At 41.3% G+C, this 23,989-nt stretch overlaps 3 protein-coding genes and 1 non-coding gene across 4 annotated transcripts; 1 reads left to right on the top strand and 3 right to left on the bottom strand.

Moving 5' to 3' along the window:
- Window positions 1-1,029: 1,029 nt before the first annotated feature.
- Window positions 1,030-1,101, bottom strand: TRNAQ-CUG. Its single transcript has one exon. It is a non-coding gene; the product is annotated as a tRNA-Gln (tRNA).
- Window positions 1,102-1,121: 20 nt separating this feature from the next.
- Window positions 1,122-3,228, bottom strand: LOC102719177 (cysteine protease XCP2-like). The gene is made up of 4 exons (XM_006647728.2): window positions 2,709-3,228; window positions 1,927-2,162; window positions 1,662-1,802; window positions 1,122-1,556 (listed from the first exon to the last, which is right to left on the bottom strand). The coding sequence occupies exons 1-4, from the start codon at window positions 3,226-3,228 to the stop codon at window positions 1,326-1,328; spliced, it is 1,128 nt and encodes a 375-aa protein (XP_006647791.2). The 3' UTR covers window positions 1,122-1,325.
- Window positions 3,229-6,424: 3,196 nt separating this feature from the next.
- Window positions 6,425-16,127, bottom strand: LOC102710851 (trafficking protein particle complex subunit 11). Its single transcript, XM_006648927.3, has 14 exons — window positions 15,641-16,127; window positions 15,361-15,422; window positions 14,961-15,075; window positions 14,506-14,629; window positions 14,267-14,347; window positions 13,411-13,752; window positions 13,147-13,313; window positions 12,234-13,066; window positions 10,443-11,793; window positions 7,917-8,328; window positions 7,763-7,831; window positions 7,512-7,640; window positions 6,808-6,907; window positions 6,425-6,736 (listed from the first exon to the last, which is right to left on the bottom strand). Exons 1-14 carry the CDS (start codon window positions 15,985-15,987, stop codon window positions 6,603-6,605), a joined length of 4,266 nt encoding a protein of 1,421 aa, XP_006648990.2. The 5' UTR covers window positions 15,988-16,127; the 3' UTR covers window positions 6,425-6,602.
- A 2,653-nt stretch (window positions 16,128-18,780) lies between these two features.
- Window positions 18,781-23,685, top strand: LOC102710563 (AT-rich interactive domain-containing protein 5-like). Its single transcript, XM_015833525.2, has 13 exons — window positions 18,781-19,614; window positions 19,710-19,749; window positions 19,921-19,973; window positions 20,069-20,114; window positions 20,688-20,780; window positions 21,944-22,063; window positions 22,145-22,175; window positions 22,270-22,345; window positions 22,541-22,607; window positions 22,756-22,806; window positions 22,975-23,067; window positions 23,150-23,271; window positions 23,350-23,685. Exons 1-12 carry the CDS (start codon window positions 18,938-18,940, stop codon window positions 23,252-23,254), a joined length of 1,452 nt encoding a protein of 483 aa, XP_015689011.2. The 5' UTR covers window positions 18,781-18,937; the 3' UTR covers window positions 23,255-23,271; window positions 23,350-23,685.
- The last annotated feature ends 304 nt before the right edge of the window (window positions 23,686-23,989 follow it).

Raw genomic sequence — 23,989 nt, 5'->3', positions numbered from 1 at the left:
AGAAAGAAAACTAGCGTGGCAAATCAAAATTTAAAACGAACTAAAGAAATCTCATGTAGCACAACTAAAAAGGGTATTATCACAGTATTATTGCAAAACCTAATTTAATAAAAGCGGAGCTATAATTCGAGGTGTATGAAACCACAAGACTCCACAGTCCAATTCACCGTGCAAGAATCCGGACGATGATTTGATGCAATATAGCCAAATCAAACCATTATTACCCATGCCTCCTCATACATATCTAATCAAAACATTATTGTAGTTGGAATCTGCGCTTATGCGCATATTTTAATAGGGGTCATCGTTTGCTTTTTTTAGAAAATGCCAAGCATTATATTTTTAAATAGAAAATAATTTATAAATAAAACATTTATATACATATTTTTAGTGAACTAAAAATAAATTACGATGGGAAAACATTAAAATCAACTTCAATTTATAATTAAAAAGTTAAATTTGAATTTTAAGCATAAGCAGAAAAAAAAGATGATGATGATAATCAAAAGAATTATCATATGTTGTAAAAACAAGTTATCACGAAATTACTTGCATAGATTTATGGCCCTCCAAAACACTTCCATAACTATATAATATAAATCGGAAGAAATAATCATTTTAGTCTAGTCCACTCCACATTTCGTTCTTTTTATTTATCATATGTTGTCAAAACAGTTATCACGAAAGTTATTTCCATAGGCTCACAACACTCCACAGCACTTCCATAAATATTATCAATGGTACAAGATTTTTCATCATCTTATAATATATAAGGGAAGAAATTATTATTTTAGTCTAGTCCACTCCACATTTCGTTCTTTTTTTTATTTTGGCCATGGGATGGGAACACTTTATTTCGTGCTGAAATATTAAAGAAAAATAATTTAGTAAAGAGAAAAAGGCGCATGCTAGATAGACAAGCTCCTCTTTACGACAAAAAAAAAAGAAAGTAAGAATTGTTATTTTTTAGCTCCGCAAATCAAAATTTTTAACTCGCATGCTAAATAGAGAAAAAAAAACATAAAAACGAGGTCCCACCGAGATTTGAACTCGGGTTACTGGATTCAGAGTCCAATGTCCTGACCACTAGACCATGGGACCATTTTTGCTTGTTTTGCCAGGCTGATCTTATAGGGAAGCCACTTCTGTGCAGATGAGTGCTTCATAGCATCCGTCTGAACTCAAGCTTCATGGAATCGACAACAATCCTCACTTCCATGGAGGATGAGTGATTGGCTGATCACCACAGCATGAAGTTCGTTAAGCCGATTCTTTCTTATCAGGGCCAAATGGATTACATGATGGCTTACATAACTTATAACTAGCTAAGGACCCCAACCTGTGACATTTTTTATGGGGTAGGAAGCAATCCTGTAGATGTCACAGACTCCCTCCGGTTTGCCAGTGCCCCTCCTGATCCTGAAATACCCTTGCTCTCCCCACTTCTTGCCCCACGAGTTCTTCATGACGATGTAGTCCTGGCCGTAGTACGAGCCGTAGCCCACGGCTGTCAGTGCATGATCCAGTCGAACGCCACATTCCCCATCAAAGATCCCCTGTATTCAGAGATACAATACAACCCATTTTGTCAGTTTAATGCTCTGGGCTAATCTGCAGTGTGTCATGGTGAATGAAGAACAGCTGATCAGTTTTGTTTTTACCCCTTTGTAGAACTGAAAGTCTCTGCTCCCAGCTGCTATCCCCACACTGACAGGCTGATGAGCCAGTGCTTTCAGTAGGCTCGCCTCGCTGTTCTCCGGGACATCCTCGTAGCCAGTTATGGTGACGACTTTGGAATGAGGCTAATCACCAGTCAACAGAGAGGATACAAAAAAAAATTCAACTGTTTAAAATGTTTTCGCAGTTGAATTGCCTCTGAAGAAGAAGTGTTCTTTTGTTTTTTGTTTTTTTTAATTATGTGCCGACCTGCTTTTCTCTGCAGTAGCCTTCTTCCATGAGGTATGGGTAGTCTTCCTCTGTGTGGATCCCCTGGTTGCCCATTATGTATGCGAAAGCGAAGTCCATTAGCCCTCCTCCACAGCCATGGTTGAAGGTGTTGTCGCAGTCCATCAGTTCCTGCTCTGACAGTGATATCAACTTGCCGGTCACAATCTGGTTTATCCCTTCAACAGCTGCCACTGTTGAAAATGCCCAGCAACTTCCTGAAAGAAACCGGTATCATTTTCATCGCACACATACTTCAGTTAGTTTCTCAAATTTTTTTTTCCAAAAACATCATATCGAATTTTTGGACACCTAAATAAAGCATTAAACATAATTGAACCAAAAAACTAATTACACAGTTATGGAAGAAATATTAAAACGAATCTTTTGAGCCTAATTAGCCCATAATTAGCCATAAGTGCTACAGTAACCAACATGTGCTAATGACGGATTAATTAGGCTCAAAAGATTCATCTTGCAGTTTCTAGGCTAGCCGTGAAATTCGTTTTTTCATCCGTGTCTGAAAACCCTTTCCGACATCCGATCAAATATTTGACGTGACACTTATCCCAAAAATTTTCTTAATCTAAACACCAACTTAGTATCAGTACGCTGAATATATTGTATGTATTTTCAGGCATTGAGTACTGAGTATCAATACGCAGAAATAGATTGTGTGCATTTTCAGGCATGAGTATGGATTATGGAATATCGATATGTGGGAATAGATTGTGTGCATTTGTTTGTTCAGACATTGAACTTACCACATTCTCCTTGGTTCTTGACCGGTGTCACTGCTCCTTTCTTCCTCCAGTCCACTGCCCAAGGCAAGTTAATGGCGTTCTCATACCTGAATGTTGTTGAAGCTGAAGCATGTGGCTGAGCATCCCTTCTTGCTAACCGCGACTTCAGTCCCAGGTAGCTGGACTTGAATTCTTCATGTGCAATGTCGGCAAACTGATTTAACCCGAGCCAGTAGCTGCCATTTCTCCTGTTTGTTTCTACAATGTGCTTCAGGTTTTGCTTGAAGATCTCATACCTCTTCACCTTCTCCTTTGGGCTTCCATAGATCTTGCGATGTTTGACTGACCAGGATGTGAAAAGATCAACGAGTTTATTTGGCAATGCAAGATCCTCCTGCGAGTATCCGACAACGGAAGGATCATGGTGACTAGCAGTGGCAACACATGCCACAAAACATAGAAACAAGAAGAGCATGGAGAGTTTGGAGTCCATGGCAAGGGGGCTATTACTATGTCCTGCCATGCCTTGCCCAGAATTCATGATTCATCAAGAACTTTATAATGACCAGCCATGTTTCTTGCAAGTAATTCACTACACCTGAATGCATACCTGACATGGCCCTTCTGGCTCAAGCTGTGAAGGAGTGGTACTAGTACCTTGCTTTATGAAGAAGCTGAAGTTGCAGGTATACTTTAGATCCATAGTTTATACAGAAATTGCTTGAATTATGACTTTAGTGTTCTATAGAGGTCCTCTTGTCATGTTTAAATTGAAATAAATAAATAGTTTCTTATGCTTGCAGCTTTGCAAACCTCTCAATTGGAGGTAACTTGCTCAACTATGCGAAGCAGGTGCACAGGCAGCAGTGTTTTTTTAGAAGAATGGACAAGTATCCTTTGCTTATCTGCACAAGTCATCACCAAACTATTCTATCATCCGATCAAACCATCCCTGTTTTCCAGGTTCGAGTTTGGTGATATGCCCAATAGATTTGCAAAATTGGCTGAAACAATATATACAGGCTATGATTAGTATTATTGGCAATGAAATCTATGTATTTAAAATTTACAAGCAGAATATTTTTTTGGGTTCAATTTTTTCCGTGAAACCAACACGGCAAATTAAATTTTCTTTCACATCATCACATGGCGACATACAAAACTGCAAGCCATTCGTTTATGGAGAAGTTGAACATCTCATACACTCTATTGCAGGGGCGGATCTAGTATGGGGATGGTGGGGGCTTGAGCTCCCACCCTGTTAAAACCATGAGAGTCTTTATTAAAAGAGTGAAGTGCACCAGCGGTCCCTAAACTTGTGTGCATGTGTCATCTAGGTTTCCGAACTCTCAAAATGCATCTTTAGGTCCCCGAACTTGTCCGGGTGTGTCATATAGGTCCAAACGGGCTCCGACTCACTTCATCCGCTGACGTCACGGCCATGTGAGTCCCATATGTTAGTACCTCTCTCTTCTCCTTGTTTTTTCTCTCCCATCTCGTAGGCGCCACCGTGGCATGCCACGTCAGTGGATGGGAGGATCAGAGCTCGTTTGGACCTATATGACACCCTCGAACAAGTTCAGGGACCAAAAATACATTTTGAGAGTTCAGGGACCTAGATAACACATGCACACAAGTTTAGAGACCGCTGGTGCACTTCACTCTTATTAAAATCCTCAAAAAATTTATGTCAAAGATCAATATAAAGAGGAGACTTGAAGTTTGTCGCTAGATCCATCATTGCTCTATTGGTGCATGCAATCTTAGCTCAATATTTCCATCAAGTAGGTTGCTCTCTGTCTACTGGCCTGTAAATTTCATAGTACTACATCCGTTTCATATAGTAAGACTTTTTAGTTATCTAAATTTATTAGTTGATGAATATATATATTTATATACATATGTCTAGATTTATTAGTATCTATAGGAATCTAGATAAGACTAAAAAATCTTACATTATGAAATAGAGGTAATAGAGTCTTGTGTGTTAGTTGGTGGAACTTTCTATTCTAGGTGCCGACAAACCTTCACCCATTGTATATGCTGCAAGATGTTGCCCATGTTCTAATGATGTGCCAAATGCAACCCAGCGGAGCCCGAGAGCCCCTAACACAACCTGAAGTCCTGAATGTAGTGCTTACTAACACCGATATTTCACCATAGTAAAAGCGATAGCATGAAACTGGACAAAGTTAATTGCGATTCACGAGTGCTGCTAAGAAGTAAGATTACTGTTATGCGGAGGTGAATCAAAAGTCCAAGCGGTGATTGTTTGTTTTTTAATAAAAAAGTCAAACAGTATATTTATAAATTAAAATTAATTTGTGAATTATATATATATATTCTTAGCAATCTAAAAGTCAAAAATACAAAATAAATTAAGATAAAAAATCTTAAAATCGACTCTAAATTTAAGATTAAAAATTTAAATTTTGGCTTATAAACATAAACATAAGTAAAATGACGAGGTCGAAGGTTGTTATTTTTCCTTTCGGTACCCAATGCTCTATGGGTGCACGCGGAACCTCTGTGAGAGCTAATAATATAGGCATATAGCCAACGAGCTGGCTATAAGACTTCTTATAGTCAGCTCTTAGCCCACTCATATACTAGTTAGCTCTTCATGCAGGACCCACATGTCACTCTCACATAGTTTTTTTGATTCTTGTGTCCGAGCTGGCTACAAGCTTACAGCTCGCTTACACTCTCTCTCATCTCCTCTCTTCTCCACATAAGCATTTAGCTAGTTTATAGTCTGCTATTATACTTGCTCTAACAAACACAAAGGACTCGTCTCCCATCAATGAGGTGGAGAAGGTGGACCGACGGAACTACGGAGAAGACCCAATCTCTGATCTATTCGTCAGCGTAGGAGATGGGAAAGGAAGGGTGGGAAGAGATGAGATCTGTTCGGCACAATGTGAGAGAATGCAGAGATAGATAGATTTTATAATATTTTTAGATTTAGAGGTGTGTAATATAAAATTTTGGGCTGTAAATAGAGAAATATAAGACGATGATATGCAACACTAAAGACACAGCTGACACTACTTTGCATTATGTGAGAATGGCTTCATATTACATGGCAATTGAGACAGCTCAAGGAATTATTGTTTGTAGCGAATGGCTTATGCATTATAGTGAATGTAAATTGCTCTTACCACCTGATTGAGAGACCCACAATTCTACCCACTTTCAACATATACATTGAGGTTGCTCTTAGGAGCCGATTAAAAGAGAGAATACTAATGCTACATGCTACCGGGTTGACCTTACCACCGCTTACCACACTTATAACGGTGAGGTACAGCAATAGTAAGCCTAATGAATTTAAATAAATTTAAGGATAAGGTAATTTTTTGATAAATTTTATCTCGTTTTTCATGGTTTTCACCTTGGCCGCGTTTGCCATCAGGATTCGGTAACTTCGCCCCTGGTAAGGTGAACATGTCTACACTGTCTAAAAAAAGTGATCTATTCATCCTACATCAAACAATGCACCGCACAACACAACACAACGAATTGAACCAAATAATCGACCGGCATGTGTATCTAGTGCAAAACCACACCAAATTTAATAAAAAATTCTACTTATTTTTAAATTTGTTTGAATTTAGGGCGGTTACCAGTGGTAGGCGTGATAACCGCCCCAGTTTTCACGGTTCTGGAAGCCTGCTTGTGCTTAGAGCCTCAGCAGTATACAAGTCAGGAAATAAAGCAGCAGTAATTTTGTGCGGTTGCTCAAGAAGGAACAAATGAACATCAGGCCTTATTTTACTCACTCATTGAGCTGTTTATGAAGACATGAGGCCATAACATTAGATAGCTCACTCCACATTATTTGTTTTGCTGGAGCTGAAATTGGAACTCTTACATTTAGGCAGAATGGGAGTAGCCCATCACCAAGTACTGAGCTCAAATTTGAAGGGCATCCGCGATCGAGCCAGCGAGGCTCAACACCTCAAATGGAGGTTGTTGGTTGATTGCTCTCACTGTCTGAGGGCAGGAGTCAGTAATCCAAAAGTACGCAAACTGGTCAGCCGGCCCAGCTGTGAGGGGGGTACAAGTAATTAGAAGTTTGAAGAGCTGAAAAGTAGAGCAAGGGGGAATCACTAATTACCAGAATTAGTGTGAGTGAAGTGTTCATACGACTGCTTGGGGAAAACAGCATGAGTCACATAGGCACTAACTTTTGCAGCACCATGAGCAGCCAAAACTTTCTGCAGCACAATTAGTAGACAGAAGCATTCATGGGAAAGGCAACATATCCTCTCAAAAGTTTATGAATTACATGCTCGCTAACACTTGAAATATCTGAGAAAATATGTATACCATGTTTACTCACATAATGAAAATGCAAGATAAGCATCTGACTGACTATGCTAGGACCAGTTTTCATAATGGTATGCAACTAATCACTCTGTTTTTCAGGATTTCAGCCTGCTGACAATATTGTGAAAAGTATATTATGGAGGCATTACTTTGTCAAAGAAACAAAAACAAAGATGGCACATAACTATATCCCTCTTGGTGTCTTGGCCTCTCCCATTAATGTGAAAGCAAGAAAATTCAACATAAATAAATATGGGTATCCCTCTCAAGTCTCGACCTTCAGTTGTGGAAGAAAGAAAATTGAACTAAGGGTACTGCTTTCTAATATCTTGGAAAAATGCAGGGGCCATGCTAATCTTCTCTATATCGTTCCAATTTTTCAACTCTGGTCTTTTCTGCCTTTTAATGCAATTCAGGTGGGGCTCTCACCCCTCCGGTGATTTATCAAAAAAAAAAAAAACTTGGCAAAGCAACAGCACAATATGGTGATACCTGGCATTCTCTAAGAGTCCCTCCAGATTGCACTAAATCATCAACAATAACCACATGCCGGCCTTCAGGATTCCCCTCCTTAATTCGAACTATCCTCTTGTCACCTTCACGAACCTTTGCGCATACAACCTTACAATGAAACAGGTCACTGTGAAAAATCAAGTCTTCCAAACAAATAATAAATAAAATTGGGCAATTCCATGCATAGCCTAAGTTGAACATATTCAGTCAATTCACAGAAAACAACTGACCATTGGAAAGTTGAGCAATAGCTTGTGGAAACGCTTCCACGCCCCATCATCTGGGAAGGCAATGGTGATCTGCGCAACACAGAAGGTCAGAGAAGTATGAACACAAATTTGGTACTAAAGAGAAATTAACAGGGCAACGGTGGCTGCGACGCACATTGTCAGCGTCTGGGAGCTGCCGGAGGCGCTGCAGCAGGAGCGGAATCCCGGTCTCGAAGCAGGGCAGGACGTCATCCCCGAAGTAGAACCTCTCCTGGAGCGCGTGGATGTCGTAGATGACGACGCTGGTAGGCCCGCCGCGGGACCTGGGGATCATGGAGAGGATGCGCGCCAGAGTGAAGGCGGTGGCGACGTCGCCTTCCTCCTCGACGCGCTCGAAGGAGCCCGTGGGGAAGAAGGGCAGCACGAGCGTGAAGGAGGCGACGAAGAGCTTGGGCAGCGCGAAGATGACGGAGATCTGCTCGAAGATGACCGACGGCGAGCTGAACGACGCCAGGAACGCGACGTGCTGCCCCTGGATGTCGTGCGCGTTGTTGATGAACAGGTTCGGGAACCCGTCGTCGAAGCTCCTGGGCGGGAGAGGCGGAGGCGAATCAGCCGGCTCCTCGAACCCGGACGCGGAGGAGGAGGAAGAGGAGAGGGCGGCGGCGTACCTCCAGTTGATGGACTGGAGCTGGATGGCGTCCGAGCTCGCGGCGACCTTGAGCGCGAGCTCCTCGCACTCGGAGCAGTAGAAGAGGTTTATCTGCTTCTTCGCCTTCTGCTGCTTCGCGACGACGACCTCCATCCCGTCCCGTCGGGCGTCTGCGGCGGCGGCTGAGCAGCGCGCGCGAGGGGAATCTCCGAAAAGAACGGCGCGGGGCAACGCGAGCGCTGTTTCTCCGGCTTTATCGGGAAGCAGCAGGTCTACGCGCAATAATTCGCTCCGCGAACCGTAAAACCCTAGCTAGACGGCTAGACCCAGCCACGAATCGGCCCGTGCGGTGCGGCCGTATTCTGGGCTCGAGGCGAGAGGGACAGGCGGCGAGCCGAATGGGGAAGATGATAAATGGGAGATTAATTTCTTCGTACTCCTTGCAATGCTAAAAGTCTATTAATAAAACCCAACCGGTATTTTGGACTATTTCGTGAGACGAATCTATTGAGCCTAATTAATTCATGATCAGTGAATGTGATGCTACAGTAAACATTTGCTAATCGTGGCTTAATTAGGCTTAAAAAATTTGTCTAATGAAATAGCCTATATTTATAAAATTAGTTTTGTTATCAGTCTATTTTTAATACTCCTAATTAATATCCAAACATCCGATGTGACAAGGTACTAAAAAGAGTCCCTGAATCCAAACAGCCATATATATATAAACTTCAAAACTAGTCCAGAGTATATATATAAACTTCTAGACTTGCTAGATTCATAGTATATTTAGACATATATATATAAACTTCAACTATGATAAAATATATTTATCAATTAATTAATTTAGACAATGCAAAAAGTCTTATGGTATGAAACAAAGGCAATATTATTTTATAAAAATATTTTAAATAAAACAAAGAGTAAAATATTATATAAAAATTGAAAATAGATTTATTTTAAGACGAAGGAAGCAAGTCTTATCTTTTTTTTATAACGACACCATCTTCTAGTTCAATCTCTCTATTAAGATATAAACAAAAATAATTAAATATTAATTTTATTAGAGTACACTCATCCATATGTGTTAACATATGGCTTTCAAACTATATCTTTTTAAAATTATTATAATAGTTGAAGTTTAAAAAAAATAACTGCACTCTTGTTCAGAACGATAATAAATATACTAATAAATCTGATGAGCTAAGAGCAAACCAGCAGCTATGTATACGTGATATCTATATGACTATTTGCATAACCATCCAAAAAAGATTCTCCATTTATATCACCTTGCACTCCAAGAGATCATTTATACATCATCTATATTTATGTTATTAATATTTTATAATCACTTCTCTTATGTTGATTTGTCCTCTTCTCTTTTGGTTTTTGGTTGGATATTAAAATATGAATGGAGAAGAGAGAATATCTAAATTTGGATGATCATCTATTTTTACATGATGGGATACATAATCTACTGAAGCTTGTTTTTTCCTTCATATTTCCAATAAGAAATAATGAAGATACATTGTTGGTGAAGGTTTTTCCCATGAAAAGTTGAAAGCAAAGTTTACAAGAAGCAATGGAATCGTAAGGAGCATATAAGAACCTAAGCAGAAGACAGGAAAATGGGGCTAGTTTATTCCCCACTTGTCTCTGGTGGGTGATAATTTACACTAGCCCTGCACATCTTCTGCCTGTGTGATACTGTAGTTATCCTTGAGCCAAAATTCAACGATATAAATCGTAAGTTACAGAAATGTGGTCAATCCAAAAAGGTTCTACAAAATCGACACCTGAAAAGAATGCAAAACTTTTGCAATGGGCCAACAGAACCTGCTTCAAACCTCTTCGACAAGGAAAGGCTGGCGTATTTTTTGAAGGAGCATACCTCACTTCTCCGGAGCAAGGAGCTGCAACAGTATGTACAATGTCTAGCTTACGCACGCATCAGTTGTCGAGTAGCCTTTTTCCAAATTGAATTTAGGTTCGCTGGGATATACAAAGACGGTTGCGGCTGAGGCTGGAGGAGTCAGTGCAGCAGAATACCTCACTGAAGTTACTGTTATCCTTGGCAGCTGCTGGGAGCCGGAACCAAGCGGCACAAGCTTATGGCTAACAATATGCTCGGTTTTGGGCAGAATGGATGCAGCATGGTTGTGAGCGCCAGAAAAGACAAAGTTCTGGGAGTCAACAAGAGAGTACTTGATTTCCTGAAGTAGGGATGTTGAATTATAGATCTTCACATGAAAAGTAAAAGGGGTTCCAAGGATAGCGTAAGGAGGGCACTCCATGGTCACAACAAGTGGCGGCTCCTCAATATGAACTTCAGGTAACATTTCTTTCATTATAACACGGTTATCCTGACTCTCTCCAAGGGTTGAGTCTCTTGACCAGCTCAGCCAAATTTCACCTAGGCAAAAGCTTGAACTGACAACCCGTGGATTCACAGAAAATATTCCTTTGTATTCTTCGCTAGGACCAATAACCGGGCATTCATTGGAAATCCCACTGATCTGTTCCACTGAGAAGAGTTGCTTTCCGTTGTCATTAGGCTCAATGGTCATTGCGTGTAGACACAAAGGTACCTCTGTGCAATTTCTAGCACTCACAATGAGCATATTTGACTCGTTCAAAGCAAGAGAACCTTTTTTATCATCACCACTTGATGATCTGATCCTAGATAGTAACAGGGGTTCTCGCCTAAATGGTCTTAAAAACTGGTGACCAACTATCATAGGGATCTTACCTTCGATTTGCAAGCTTCTATGCACATTTAGTCTGTGCAGTGCTGCTTCCTCAGTGGAGTCCAGGGAATAGCCAAAAGAGACATAGAGCATGACTGACTTTGCCTGGTGCCATTTAATTTCCAATTTGCATGACCAGGAATCACCTGCACATAATGTGGGAACAGATACTACCCCAAATGAGTGCTGGATTTTTCTTATGTTATCAACTTCTTCCTTTGACCCATTCTCTGCTGTCACAGCTGAGACACCAAGAAGTTCAACATCATGACTTTCAGATTCTTCTGCTTCCCTAGGACTCATCAAAAGACCTCCACCTTTGGCATCAACAAGGTTGATTTTCAGTTCACCAGAATGAACCGCATGTCCTTTTGAAAGTACGGTCACTGGGACTGTAAATAATTCTCCAACCAATGCAGGACCAGTAGAATCTAAGAGAAGGTCAACTTGAGCATCCGGCTCTTCAACTTGGATTAGTTTCTGCCCAGAAAAGGCGAGTACATTGTCCTTCGTAGGTAATGTCTCCACTTGGTCCTCAAATTTCCACAAAGGAAATTCTTCCATTGAAACAGGACTTTCAGCTTGGCAGCAAACTACAAGACGCTTACTTATTGTTGCCTTCACTGACAAACATTCCAGCTTTCCACTCTTTCCTGCAGAAAGTATTCACATTATTATTTTGTGAAAGGACTAACTGTAGGGCAAAAATAATGTCAGAAAATTCCAAATAAAGCTTAATATTCACACCCCCAGCAGGTTTCATACACTAAGGTCAAGGCTATGTTCGAAGGTGAAGGTTAGAGCAGATTATACCTCATTTTTCATTAGCACGCTTTTCAACTGCTAAATGGCATGTTTTGCACGAAAACTTTCTATATGGAAGTTGCTTTAAAAATTCAAATAAACCTATTTTTCCAGATTGCATGATTCAAAATCAATTAATCATGTGCTAATGGCTTGTCTTGTTTTGCGTGCGCTCAAAATCTCAGCCCAACCTGCACCATCTGATGCAGCCTAAGATAGCAATCTGCCAACACTTACAAGTTACAATACATGCAGAACATTTAATGAATCAAACTGTACATAAACATACCTGGTTTAACTTCATGAGTCAACCGCAACCATTTATCAGTGAACAATGTCAGAGAAGTAGTTTGAGTAGCTACATCAGCATGTGGATTGGATACAGAACAATCTTCCTGTGCACTAACTATAACAAAGTTACAGCCAGATTGGTTAAATTGAACCTCCAACTTATCAATCATAACTGGACAAGGAAGATGAGACTGTAGAGATACACTGACAAGCATTGGTGAACCAGGTTTTACAGATTGATCATGAAAAGCAACACAAGCAACAAGTACCATCCTTAGTGGACTTATTTGATCAATATCAATGTGAGTAGACTCTTCCATCAAATGAAAATTGGACCCATCATCAGTGATTTCTGATGTACGCTTCCCTTCCAAGATATTAATGACTTCCTGCTGTGTGCTCTCTCTACTGGAAATGGTAGGAGATCCTGCTGGTCCATTTTTTCTTTTGTTTTCTGATGAATTTCCCTGCCCACTGCTCGAGAATAAAGGTAATGCAGCCATCTCAAGTGAATAACCGATAAAGTCCTTCAGAGAATTAAGTCTCCTTGCACATTCTCTCAGGTAACCTAGGTTTTCCCAAAGTAAAGTGGTCCAGCCTTCTTGACGATATATGCCAGCAGTACCATCAAAAAGTTGTTTTGCATTACTAAAATCCCCTGCTGCATAATATTCTATGGCCATTCCACCGCTACAAACAGAAGCCATTCTTGTGGCACCTAGGCTCTGAAATGACTCATAAGCTTTTCTAAACAAAGCAATTATCTCATAGGAATCTTGAAATCTTTCAGCTTCTGACAAAGCATAGCTGGTGTACTCAGTATCAGAAAGTCTGCAAGCAGTGTGAGAAATAAGTAGTTGCATAAAAATTACAGTAATATTTAAAATTAAGTGGGGTGCCAAGGAACTTACGGAAGCACGGCAACTGTATCTCCTTGCTCAAACAAGCGCACATATTGACCAACATATACAGAAGGCATTACTGACTCAGGTAGTCCATTGACTCCTTCAGTAAGGTTTACACTTGATGAAGAGCATTCTAAGGCATACCTCTTCTCTCTCAAGTAATTTGCCGCCAACTGTCATAAGGAAAGCCATCATAAAAAGATCACTAGTGGGGTCAATTAAAAGGAATTGAACGACTCTGTTGCAATGCAGTGTAGGGAGAAGTTGAACCTGATAGTAGTAAGCTGGTTGAAATTCCCACTCAGTGAGTACATTGTCAGCAGTACCAAAACGAGGAGATAGTGTATCCGGAACGGTTGCAGCTGTTGTTTCTATAAGCTCACCAAATACAAGGAACTGCCTGCTAAACCATTCCCAGTGAAGAAAAGCAATTTCTGGTGATCCAACAACACGCTCATAGCTTCTGATATGCTTACGGAACCATGTGATTGCTTCTACAACTTTTCCACCATGAAGTAATATCGTTGATATCTTAAAGTGAAATTGCTCAGCAATTGCTTTTACCTCAACTAGGTGTTGGGTTGGAGGCAGCCTTGTTGAAGTTCCAACCATCTAAATATGAGCATATTGTCAATGCATGGTGTAAAGACAAGAGAAACTGCTTAAGTAATAGTTCCAATCATCTAAATATGAACCTACAAGGCTTGCAATATGTAATGTAAGTAGCAAACACACACTGAGAGGATAGTTTATGAAGGTTATTTGCTTGGAAATTTTCTCTTGAAATGCTAGATGGGTATGGGATGCCCATGCTGTGTTTTCTATATTATTTAACAGTTTGAAAATAGCACTTACACAAGGGTATATTCAGCATTGCAAATATATATGATGTTTGGATGGATAGCAACCATAGCTGTTTTTCTTTATCTACTCATGTGTTCAGTGTCACAGTCATCTGGCTTCTAAAGAGTATGCCAAATGTTGATTTCCTTAGTTATCAGTCTTTAATAATGTAGATGCATATTGGGGGTGATATAAACTACACCAAACGTGCATTGCACGTGCAAAATTACTGGTCAGTCTTTAAAGGCCTATGGCAAACAAGGAATAAGGATCTAATCCACACCTCACGCAGAACCCGAATGCCCTCCTCATAGAACTTTAGTGCTTCAGGCCAATCCCGCCTAAACTCCGCATAAACAGCAACCTGGTGTTATTACCAGAAACATCAGCCAAATACAGCAAAGAGGAAAGAGTAATGAGAAGTCATTGACAACGCTCTGACTTAACCAAGAAAGTGAAGAAAATGGCATTGAGTGATTAACAGCATTAGATTATATCAGAGAGAGGTCACTAACTTACTACCTTGAAACAGTAGCGGATGCTCAGCTCAACAGATGAGAAATTCCTTTTCTCAATGCGAGATTTTATCCTTCGTCCTTCATCCTTATAGTATGTTGTACATAACTCCGTAAAAACACTCGTCAACCTTTCAATACAGAACATTACTTAGGTTATTACGCATGTCTCCAAGGACTTCATGGAAAAGAAAAGGGCAAAAAGATACAGTCTCATATTTTGGCTTATATTAAGCATAAGTGAAACGGCTTATTGACGATTAAAAACTAATTTGTGAGTAAAACTTTTATATATGTATTCTTAGCAATCTAAAGCAAAGGCTGAAAATAAACTACAATGGAAAAGCCTCAAAATCAACTCCAATTTTAAGTTTTAAAATTCAAATTATGGCTTATAAAAAGATGAGCTGATAATTTCAACAAATTTAAAATAGTAGATCAAGGGTAAGTTTCAGAACAGACTTGTTGAGAGATTTGGTCCATTCTGTTTCATCTCTCTCAACCAACACAACCAGGTGCTTTGAATCAATTTCTGCACGTTTTCTCAGTGCAACCGTAACATCCTCGCCCAGTTCATCTGCAAAATAATGCAAAAATATCAAGTGAGCACAAGGGTATATTATGAGAAGGCCCATGCCAAACCCTCAATTCTCATCAGTAAAAGAGAAGACAGGGGAATTATTGATTATTCAATGCTGGATCGATACAGAGCATAGGCACTGACATGCATAAAATAACAAATTTAATGTTGTTGCGGGTATGGCCTAGATGCATGTTGCTTAGTTAAGATTCATAAGCTGAAGTGTTGATTGCTGGTTCGGTGAGAATATATATTACTACACATGCGCAACAGGATGCTTACCACCAGCTTGAGACTGTACAAGGATCACCACTAATTTAGTGTTCCTTCCCTGAATTACAGACCTGCGAAAATAAAAGAACATTAGTTGGTATTTGTGAATTACAGAGCATTAGTTTGTTCTATAAACTAGCTGCTAATACACTGCTGCTGCTTCAGAAAATCCCTTCACTCAACAGGGATCGAAATGTTGCCCATTTGCATTTTAACGGTGATATTTTAGAAGTCTAATTATGCAGGTATCTGTTTGGGATCAACGATGCAAAAGATGCAGAGGAGGTACTTGAGGTTCTCGAGATCGGAGCAGGCCTGGAGCCACTGGGCGGGGTCCCCAGAGACCTGATCGGCCCGGAACATCGCGGCGACGGCGGCGGGCACTCGGGTGCGGTGCTTGAGGAGCCAGTCCTTCTTCAGGATCCCCGCGGGGGGCGGCGGCGGCGCGAGCGGGTCGCGGGTCTTGGCGGTGCGAGCGAGGATGGAGGCCTTTGAGAAGTCCGGGAGCGCGAGCAAGTTCATGGGCGGCTGCTGGGAGCTCAGCGCCGCCGAGATCGAGGGGTGCAGCTCCGGGCACCCCACGATGGACAACAGCGACAGCGGCGGCGTCCGCAGCTCCTCCGGGTAGTCCTCCATGGCCGCCCCCCCACCCGCGGCCCGCGGCGAGGCGAACGGACGAGAGGCGCTAGGTCCGGCCGCCGGCGGGTATGGCCGCCGTGGTGGTGGGCCCGGAGGACGGAAGCTCGGATCTGTGGTGGCTGTTTGGTTCGTTTGGAAGAACTGGGGCGAGGACGACGGGCAAGCGAGTCAGGAGTGGAGAAAAAACACCAAAAATTCGTACCGGAGTGTGCGATATAATTACGAGCATAACCCGGGTGTTTTATGTGAATTCTGAAGGGCCTTGCTGCAAAATTCAGTTAGGGCATTCCAACCCATAACAATATATGTATTCATAAACTTCACGTCATCAAGAAATTAGTACTAGACACTGCTTTTGCAATGCAAACATCACTATTCCATACTTCAATTTAATGTTACTTATCTCATATGATATCTTAAATGTTATGTAGAAACCATGATATATGTATTTTCATTCTCTTTCCTCATTTATTCACTTACCACATCATCTTTCATTCTAGATGTCAACTTAATTAATGTTATGGACACCATACTAGTCATTGGGTTAGGAATGCCCTTATGATTACTCAGGTTAAATGACCAAAAGTGTTTAGATGAAATTAAGTAGTATAGGTGAAACCAAAAGTGTTTAGATGAAATTAAGTAGTATAGGGGAAACCGTTTATTTACTACTCCCTCCAGACATAACTGAATGACATTTGAGGACCAAGAAATTACAAAGAAAACAAGCTAAATTGTTTGTCCACAACGTCAAACAAACATGACACAAACATGACAGAAGGTGGTATTAAAAGAAATATTCTGATTAAATTTTTTTTATGTGTTGTTAGTGATGTAAAAAGCAAAAGCTGAAAATAACTACGATAAAAATCCTAAGTTTTAACTCCAAATTTAAGTTTTAAATTTTAAATGTTGGCTAAGTATAAGTACATGTGAATAGATGGGCACGTAGTCTAGCCATTTTGCTTATTGGCTTATCAATGACAGGGAAAAATTTACATTGTAAATTTTTTTTAAAGTTAAGTTTAAGTAATTTTCTCGCTGTGGGTTATTTTCTAGTATAGGCTTTTAACTCGGACGGAAAAAACAAAAGTACAAAAATTACTAATAAATGATTTCTAGTCGTTTTGCTTTTTTTTTTCACGGCTTATCGTCCATGGAGCAAACAATGAGAGTTTAAACCCGCCATAAAAAGTTTGGGGTCAATGGTTTCAAACTCGCTATAATATCATCCTCACAAACACATGTTGCACCACACACCTGTCAAATTATCTTTTAACACATAGACAGGGATTAACGGCAAATCCCTAACTAATAGTCTAATACATAGGCAAACTCCTTGCTACGTCCCACCGATAGCACATCAATGTGTTCGTAATATTTGTGAATGACAGAATTTAAATATTCATAGTGGCATCACACACCGTTAGTGCTTTCTAAATTCAATTATTAAAAGTTAGAAAATACACGTAAAAACTTTAGGAGTTATTGTGCTTAATGCATATGTGCTAACGTTGCGGTTCCAAAATATATACTCCCTCCGTTTTATAATATAATAAGTTTTAGCTATGCTTACATTCATCTATTAACCAATGTATATTGTTTATATATATGTCTAGATTCATTGATATCTATATGAATTTAGCATACGGTAGAAAATCTTACATTATGAAACGGAGGTAGTATTTGATAACATATTATTAAATATTTGGTAATATATTATTAAATTATAATTATTCTAATCAAGCTTTAAATCAATCTGCGTCAGATACTGAATATAATTGAAACAAAGTGCAATAGTATAATATTATCTAAAAATATTAAACTCAATATCAATAAATATATGTTGTCCATAACAATACGTGACACCACATCTGCAGAGGAGGATAGTAGGGACGTGGCATGACTGACGTCCTCCATGCTGATGGGCTCAAGCTCATTTGCACCAAGCTAAAATGGTCGATGCTAACAGAACAATATTCAGAAGGTAGACACGGTGTTCAACGGTGATGAGCTCTGATACTGACGACACACTCGTAGAGATGAAACTCAAAGTCCTATCCTTTAGCATCGTCATCTTCTCTCCGCTTTCATTCCGTCTTCTATCTAGGTAGTCTAGTATTGGTTAGCTTCCTGCTCCTAGCAACGGGGATGTCCAACCTCTTAGCTCCTGATGGCAACGGCCTCGAGATCAGTCAGTGGGCTTGATCGAAAGGGAGGATAGGGAAGAGAGAAAAAGATGAGAGGGAAGAGGATGCTTGGGCATGGTTGATGGTGGTGAGGTCATGGGAATTCACCGTCGCCATGGATCTGCCAGACTGCCACAATGTGATAGAGAGAGAAGATGGAAGAACAGAGAGAGAAGGGTGAGGTGGAGGAATGTTTTTTTATTTATCACGAGATGGGTCTCACTATCTTTATTTATTGTTTGGACTTGAATACCACATAAGCGCCACGGAGACACCACACACATGGGGTCAAAGTGCCACGTAAGCTCCACGTAGGATGGAGCCACTGTCAACCGGCAGAGGGGCGGGCTTTTGCGGTCGAAGGATACGAAGCAGACTTGGCCAATAAGTAAGGGCCTTTTTCCTGTGCGAAACGCCCGAACCATCACAGGTTGGAGCCCAACAGTTCACCAGGCCCATGGAGGTGGAGAAGAGCGAGGCGGCCCGCCGGCGGGAGTCGGCGAGCGAACAATCTGTCATCTCCCTCGCTCGCCGGCCGTGGAGATCCATCCCTTCCTTCGCGTGCCCGTCGCCACCTGACCTCCCCGCACCCGGGCACCCGGCTCACCATCCGGGCCTCCTCTCCTCTCCTCTCCTCTCGCGGTCGCCTCGCGGTGCAACCCGCGAAAATAGCAGCCGCCCGTTCCTTCCCTCCCTCCCCCCCCCTCTCTCTCTCTCTCTCTCTCTCTCCGCCTGCCCTGCCGAGGGAGGCCGCCGCGATGAACGACGCGACGGCCGGCTCCGACGACCACGACGACGCGCGCGCCGCCGAGGAGTCGGGAGGGGAGGAGGCGCCCGTGCCAGGTCGTGCGGTGGAGGAGGAGGAGGAGGAGGAGGAGGAGGCGGTGCCCGTGGCGGAGGAGAGGGCCGCGTGGGGCGGCGGCACTCCCCCGGCGCCCGAGCCGAAGAGCGACGCGGAGGGCGCGGGCTCACTGGATCGGGAAGAGGAGCTCAATGCAGGCGCGGGCGGGCGGGGGCGCGCGGCGGCCGACTCCGGGCGCGAGGACGAGGCCGTGGGCGTGGGCGTGAGGGTGGAGACGAACGGGGAGGATGCCATGAGCCACGACGGCGACGAGGGGGACGGCGATGACGAAGAGGACGGCGAGGACGAGGGGGACGAGGGGGAGGAGGAGGATGACGATGACGTCGACGACGACGACGACTCCACCCCCGATGCGTCACCGAGGGCGGAGGCGAAGGTGGAAGGCGAAAGCTCCACCGGGATAGTGGGTTGTGCCAACCAGCCCGTAGAGCCTGACCCCTTCCTCGACGGGGACGACTCTGGCACGGAGGAAGAGCAGGCGGCGTTCATGGTCGAGCTGGAGCGCTTCCACAGGGAGCACGGCCTCGAGTTCAAGCCCCCCAAGTTCTATGGCAAAGGTCTCAACTGCCTCAAGTGAGTATCCTCTCCTAGGCCTCGAGTAAGCATGCTCTGCTACACTCTTCGATCTCTTCATCGTGTAAACATGCTCTGCTCTATTTCGGATGCAGGTTATGGAGGCAGGTCGCCCACCTGGGAGGTCATGAGCAGGTACGGTACTCGACTCCTTGTCGCTATCCACCCTCTCCATGCAGAGTAAATTTTCGGTGATATGTACTGGCATTACAAGTTTACAACCAATAAAAATGAAGAGATGGTTAGTGCATTGCAACTTACAAGGACCTTGGGGTATTTATTGTAGCTGAATATTTTCTTGCTCAGGTAACAATTTGTAAGCTATGGCGTCAAGTCGGAGAGACCTTCAGGCCGCCAAAGTAAGCTGTTTTTTTCACAAAACATTACTCCGTATCTCCGAGCAAAAAAAAAAGAGACTTTTATGAGTTATTTGTTGATGCCTAATCTTTTGCAGGACCTGCACTACCGTATCGTGGTCATTTAGAATTTTCTATGAGAAGGTGATACATTTGCTGTATGATTTCGTTTGCCTTTCCACTCCTCACAGGAGGCCTTTCCCTTTTCAGTTTTTTTTTTGTCACAAGCAAATGGTCACTGTTAAAGCTGACAAGGGGCTTTTTTAATCACCTTGCATGCTCAACTTTATTGTAGGTTTACTTACAAAACTGTTAGACTTAGTATAATTCTTAGTTTCAAACAGAAGAGTTGAGCTAAAGTGACGGGTCTGCAGTAATCAGTGTGCAAATTTTAGGGGTTCTTGTCCCAGTTAATGTTGGTTTACTTTTTGTAGGAATATTTAATGTTCTTTCTTCTCACTTTTAATTTAATGAACAATTATCGTATTTGATGCCGATGCCTCCCTTCGCCTTTTCTGTTGACATAGTTATGCTTGCTTTAGATTCTGTTACTCCTAATTCTGTAAGTCCTTAGTTTTTTTAGTTCTTTATATGCTACCTGATTCATGTTTTGTATATACTATAATATGAAAAGCAATATTCTAATCTTAGGATTTCATCTCATATCCATGCATTGTTTTTGCTTGCTATGCTAATTGTTGTTTGTCATCATCTTAGGCGCTTCTCGAGTACGAAAAATACAAAGTCCAAACTGGCCAGCTTCAAGTACCATTGTCTGCTTTACCACAGCCTGGTGGTACTAACCGGGAGGTAATTGTTCTAATAATGCAGTTTTAACGGGTCTAATTTTTTAATGCAGTCTATATTTTAGTGCAATAATCTGTAATTCAAGGGATCTATCCTATTTGTGCAAATCTTCAATAATCAGATGAAACATGCTGCCCTTTTAGGACCTGTCTAATTTGCGCCTGCGCCAAAAGTTGTGATCAGTTACAGACAGGCTGCAGCCAACACAGGACTTAAAAAAAATCACTACTGGAAGAACAGTAAGATGACAGCATCCAGAAGGCCTCAATCCAGTTCTTGTCTCCCAAACTCCTGCAGCTCACATCTCATTTCTTAAATTCTCGGTCCTGATCACACACATGGCACATTTGTTCTGTATCCTGAAAAGGGCACATTTTCAACTTCTAATTTAGAAAAGGGTGCTAGTAAAGTTTTTTGATTGGACAACTTTCATCTGTAGGCTGAATACATTCACCTGGAACTTAAATATTTCAATCGGTTACTGCAAGCTTTTCTTTTGGGGACTAAACTTTCTACAAGATTTCAAAAGGATTTCTATTGGACGCTAAAAAGTGTTTGGTTGGAAACCTTTCGCATGTATAATTTGATCTAGAGTTAAAGCCTTGCATTGCACAACTTTCATCTAGGAAAACAGGACAATAAAATGGAGAAAAGCGGGAAAAACGTAATCAATGTGCTTTTCTGGGGCCTCCTGGGGCATCTTGCTCCTCCCTTGAATTATCAAAAATAAAATAAAATAAAATTGTGTGCCTCTGCGGTCCAACCAGGCCAGGCACATGCACTAGCATTGCTCACAATGTGCGGAAGGGAATTTACCATTTTTACCCATTTGTTTATGGCATGGTGTTACTTCTTTCTTAGCACGCACTTCCATTAGTCATGTAGAAATGAAATCTGTCATTTATACTTCAACCTAGCTGAAAATTAAAGATACAGTCAGTCTGTATCCTGAAAGACCACAGAATTTAGTCACTGAATTCCTTCTGAAAATTGAGTGTTGGACATGGATTCAATTTTATTGAAGTGAGCACAGTAATAACTGATTTAGGATGCCTGTTGTTTGTTATTATTTCCATAAAGATGTGCGGTGTTGCCAAAAAACACTTTTTTTGTCGATGGTGTATACTGTTAATTTTAGCTAGCTTGACAAGTTTACTGCCTCGCAGATTGGTATGAACCAATCATCTTCTGCCAGAGTTAGAAGGGATGCTGCAGCGCGTGCTATGCATGGCTGGCATGCTCACCGTCTCCTTACCAATAGCATATATGGAGATCAAAATTTGAAGGTCAAAACATCTTGCGCTTTGTTTACATGTACCTTTTCAGTTACCATCTATTTTCATCAGAAAACATTCAAATTTCTACAGGAAAAGGAGTCAATCCCCTCTTCAAGTCGTGGTAAGAGCCCTAAAGTATTTGATATGTTTGGTAACTTTTCTTTCAGCGTTGCATCTTTTGTTTTTTTCTCATTTATTTGTTTTGATACATTTAGGAGTACTCAAGAGGAAGAAAGCATCTAGTCCAGAGTGTGCTATCAAGGTGTCTCGTACAAAAATAAACAAGTCACAGTTAAGACTGTTCTTTCCTTTCCTTTCAGTTGGTTATCTTTATTATTGACTGATAATATCCTAGATGAAGAGATATGACCGCTGGGTTACTTTTAGGTCAATTAAGCTTTCTCAGAGGAATTTAAATCCATACATTCTGCTATTTTGCCAATGATGTGTGAACTTGTATTTATGTAATGGGATGCTCAATATTAGGGATGATTCAATGGTCACTGATGTTGGAGAACCTGCTGAGTGGGTGAAGATTAATGTACGACAGACTGTAAGTTTCACATTGTGCATTGATATTACAGTCATGTTTTGCAGCGCTCTTCTGAAATCCCTATAATGCATATGAGCTGGTTAAATTGTTTAGAGTCCCCATTTGTATTTCAGAGAGGTCGCTTCATTTGGTTGTCTCTTTCCTGCAGAAGGATTGCTTCGAAATTTATGCTCTCGTTCCTGGACTTCTACGTGAAGAGGTGAAAGATGATCTTTAATGCTGAACGCATCACATCAAACTGTTTCATTTTCCTAAGATAAAAAACATAACTTAATTTCTGCCTAAAAAACAAAAAGAGTTTCCACTTGAACTGGGGCATTGCATGTGAGAAGAAAGGAATTGTTGAATTTTGTTCTAAATGGTGCAGGTGCATGTTCAGTCAGATCCTGCTGGGCGTCTTGTTATAACTGGGGACCCAGAGCAGCCTGATAATCCTTGGGGGATCACTCCATTCAAGAAGGTGATAGCAAAATTTTGAATACTAGTGTGAGCTATTCTGTATTCTTTTCACATAACATGATGAAGTGGTTACTCTTTCTCAGGTGGTCAACCTGCCATTGAGAATCGATCCTCATCAAACATCCGCGGTTGTCACGCTTCATGGCCAACTATTCGTTCGTGCACCATTTGGGCATGCTGATATGTAGATATGGATGTTTTTTAGGTTTGTGACTTACCATCACATTTGTCCCTGGCTTCGAATTAAGCTCCTCGTGTTTTGATGTCTTCTGTTTTCATGCAGGCTTTAGTCAAATTTTGTTGCAGAAGCACAATGCCGATCTGACAACGGCTTGGTGATCTGATATAGTATTTGTTTATAGTAGTAATTGACATTAGGCTGGTTTATTTTGGTCTGAGCTACCGGAGAATTTTGTTTTGTTATTGGTTATTTTAGTCAGAAGCAGAGAATAGAAAGATGAAAATAGGGAAAATGGAGTCATTTTTTGGTAACATTTATTACTTTATAATAATGTTTATAAATGCCTCCCTGGCCTGGGCAATGCGTCCTTGAATTTTTTTTTGTGCTCCCATTTAATTCCTCGTCCCAATTGACTGTTGATCATAAATTTCTATTGTTGTATGTCCTCGTTTAAGTTGCAATGCACTTTCTATTATGTGCATCGTAAACCTGTAGTACTTAATTTATTCAATTACACATTATTATTATCGGCAAATCTTAATTTGAAATGAAAACGAGCGTAATGAGCACAAATTTGTAGTGTTTCTGTCCTCTCAAAATAAGCTATCATTATATTTTAGCTTATGTTATTTTGAAACGAGTCGAGTAGCATACACATGGCCAAAAACAAGGTCGTCTCCAGGAATTGGAGGCCCATGAGCGAAATGCAAATGGGGACCCTAAAATACAAATAAATGTGAGA

This window comes from Oryza brachyantha, chromosome 2 (assembly GCF_000231095.2).
Source record: "Oryza brachyantha chromosome 2, ObraRS2, whole genome shotgun sequence".
NCBI classification, from domain to species: Eukaryota; Viridiplantae; Streptophyta; class Magnoliopsida; order Poales; family Poaceae; genus Oryza; species Oryza brachyantha.
Note: the sequence above shows the minus strand (reverse complement) of the source record. Positions and strands in the feature narration are given on the sequence as shown.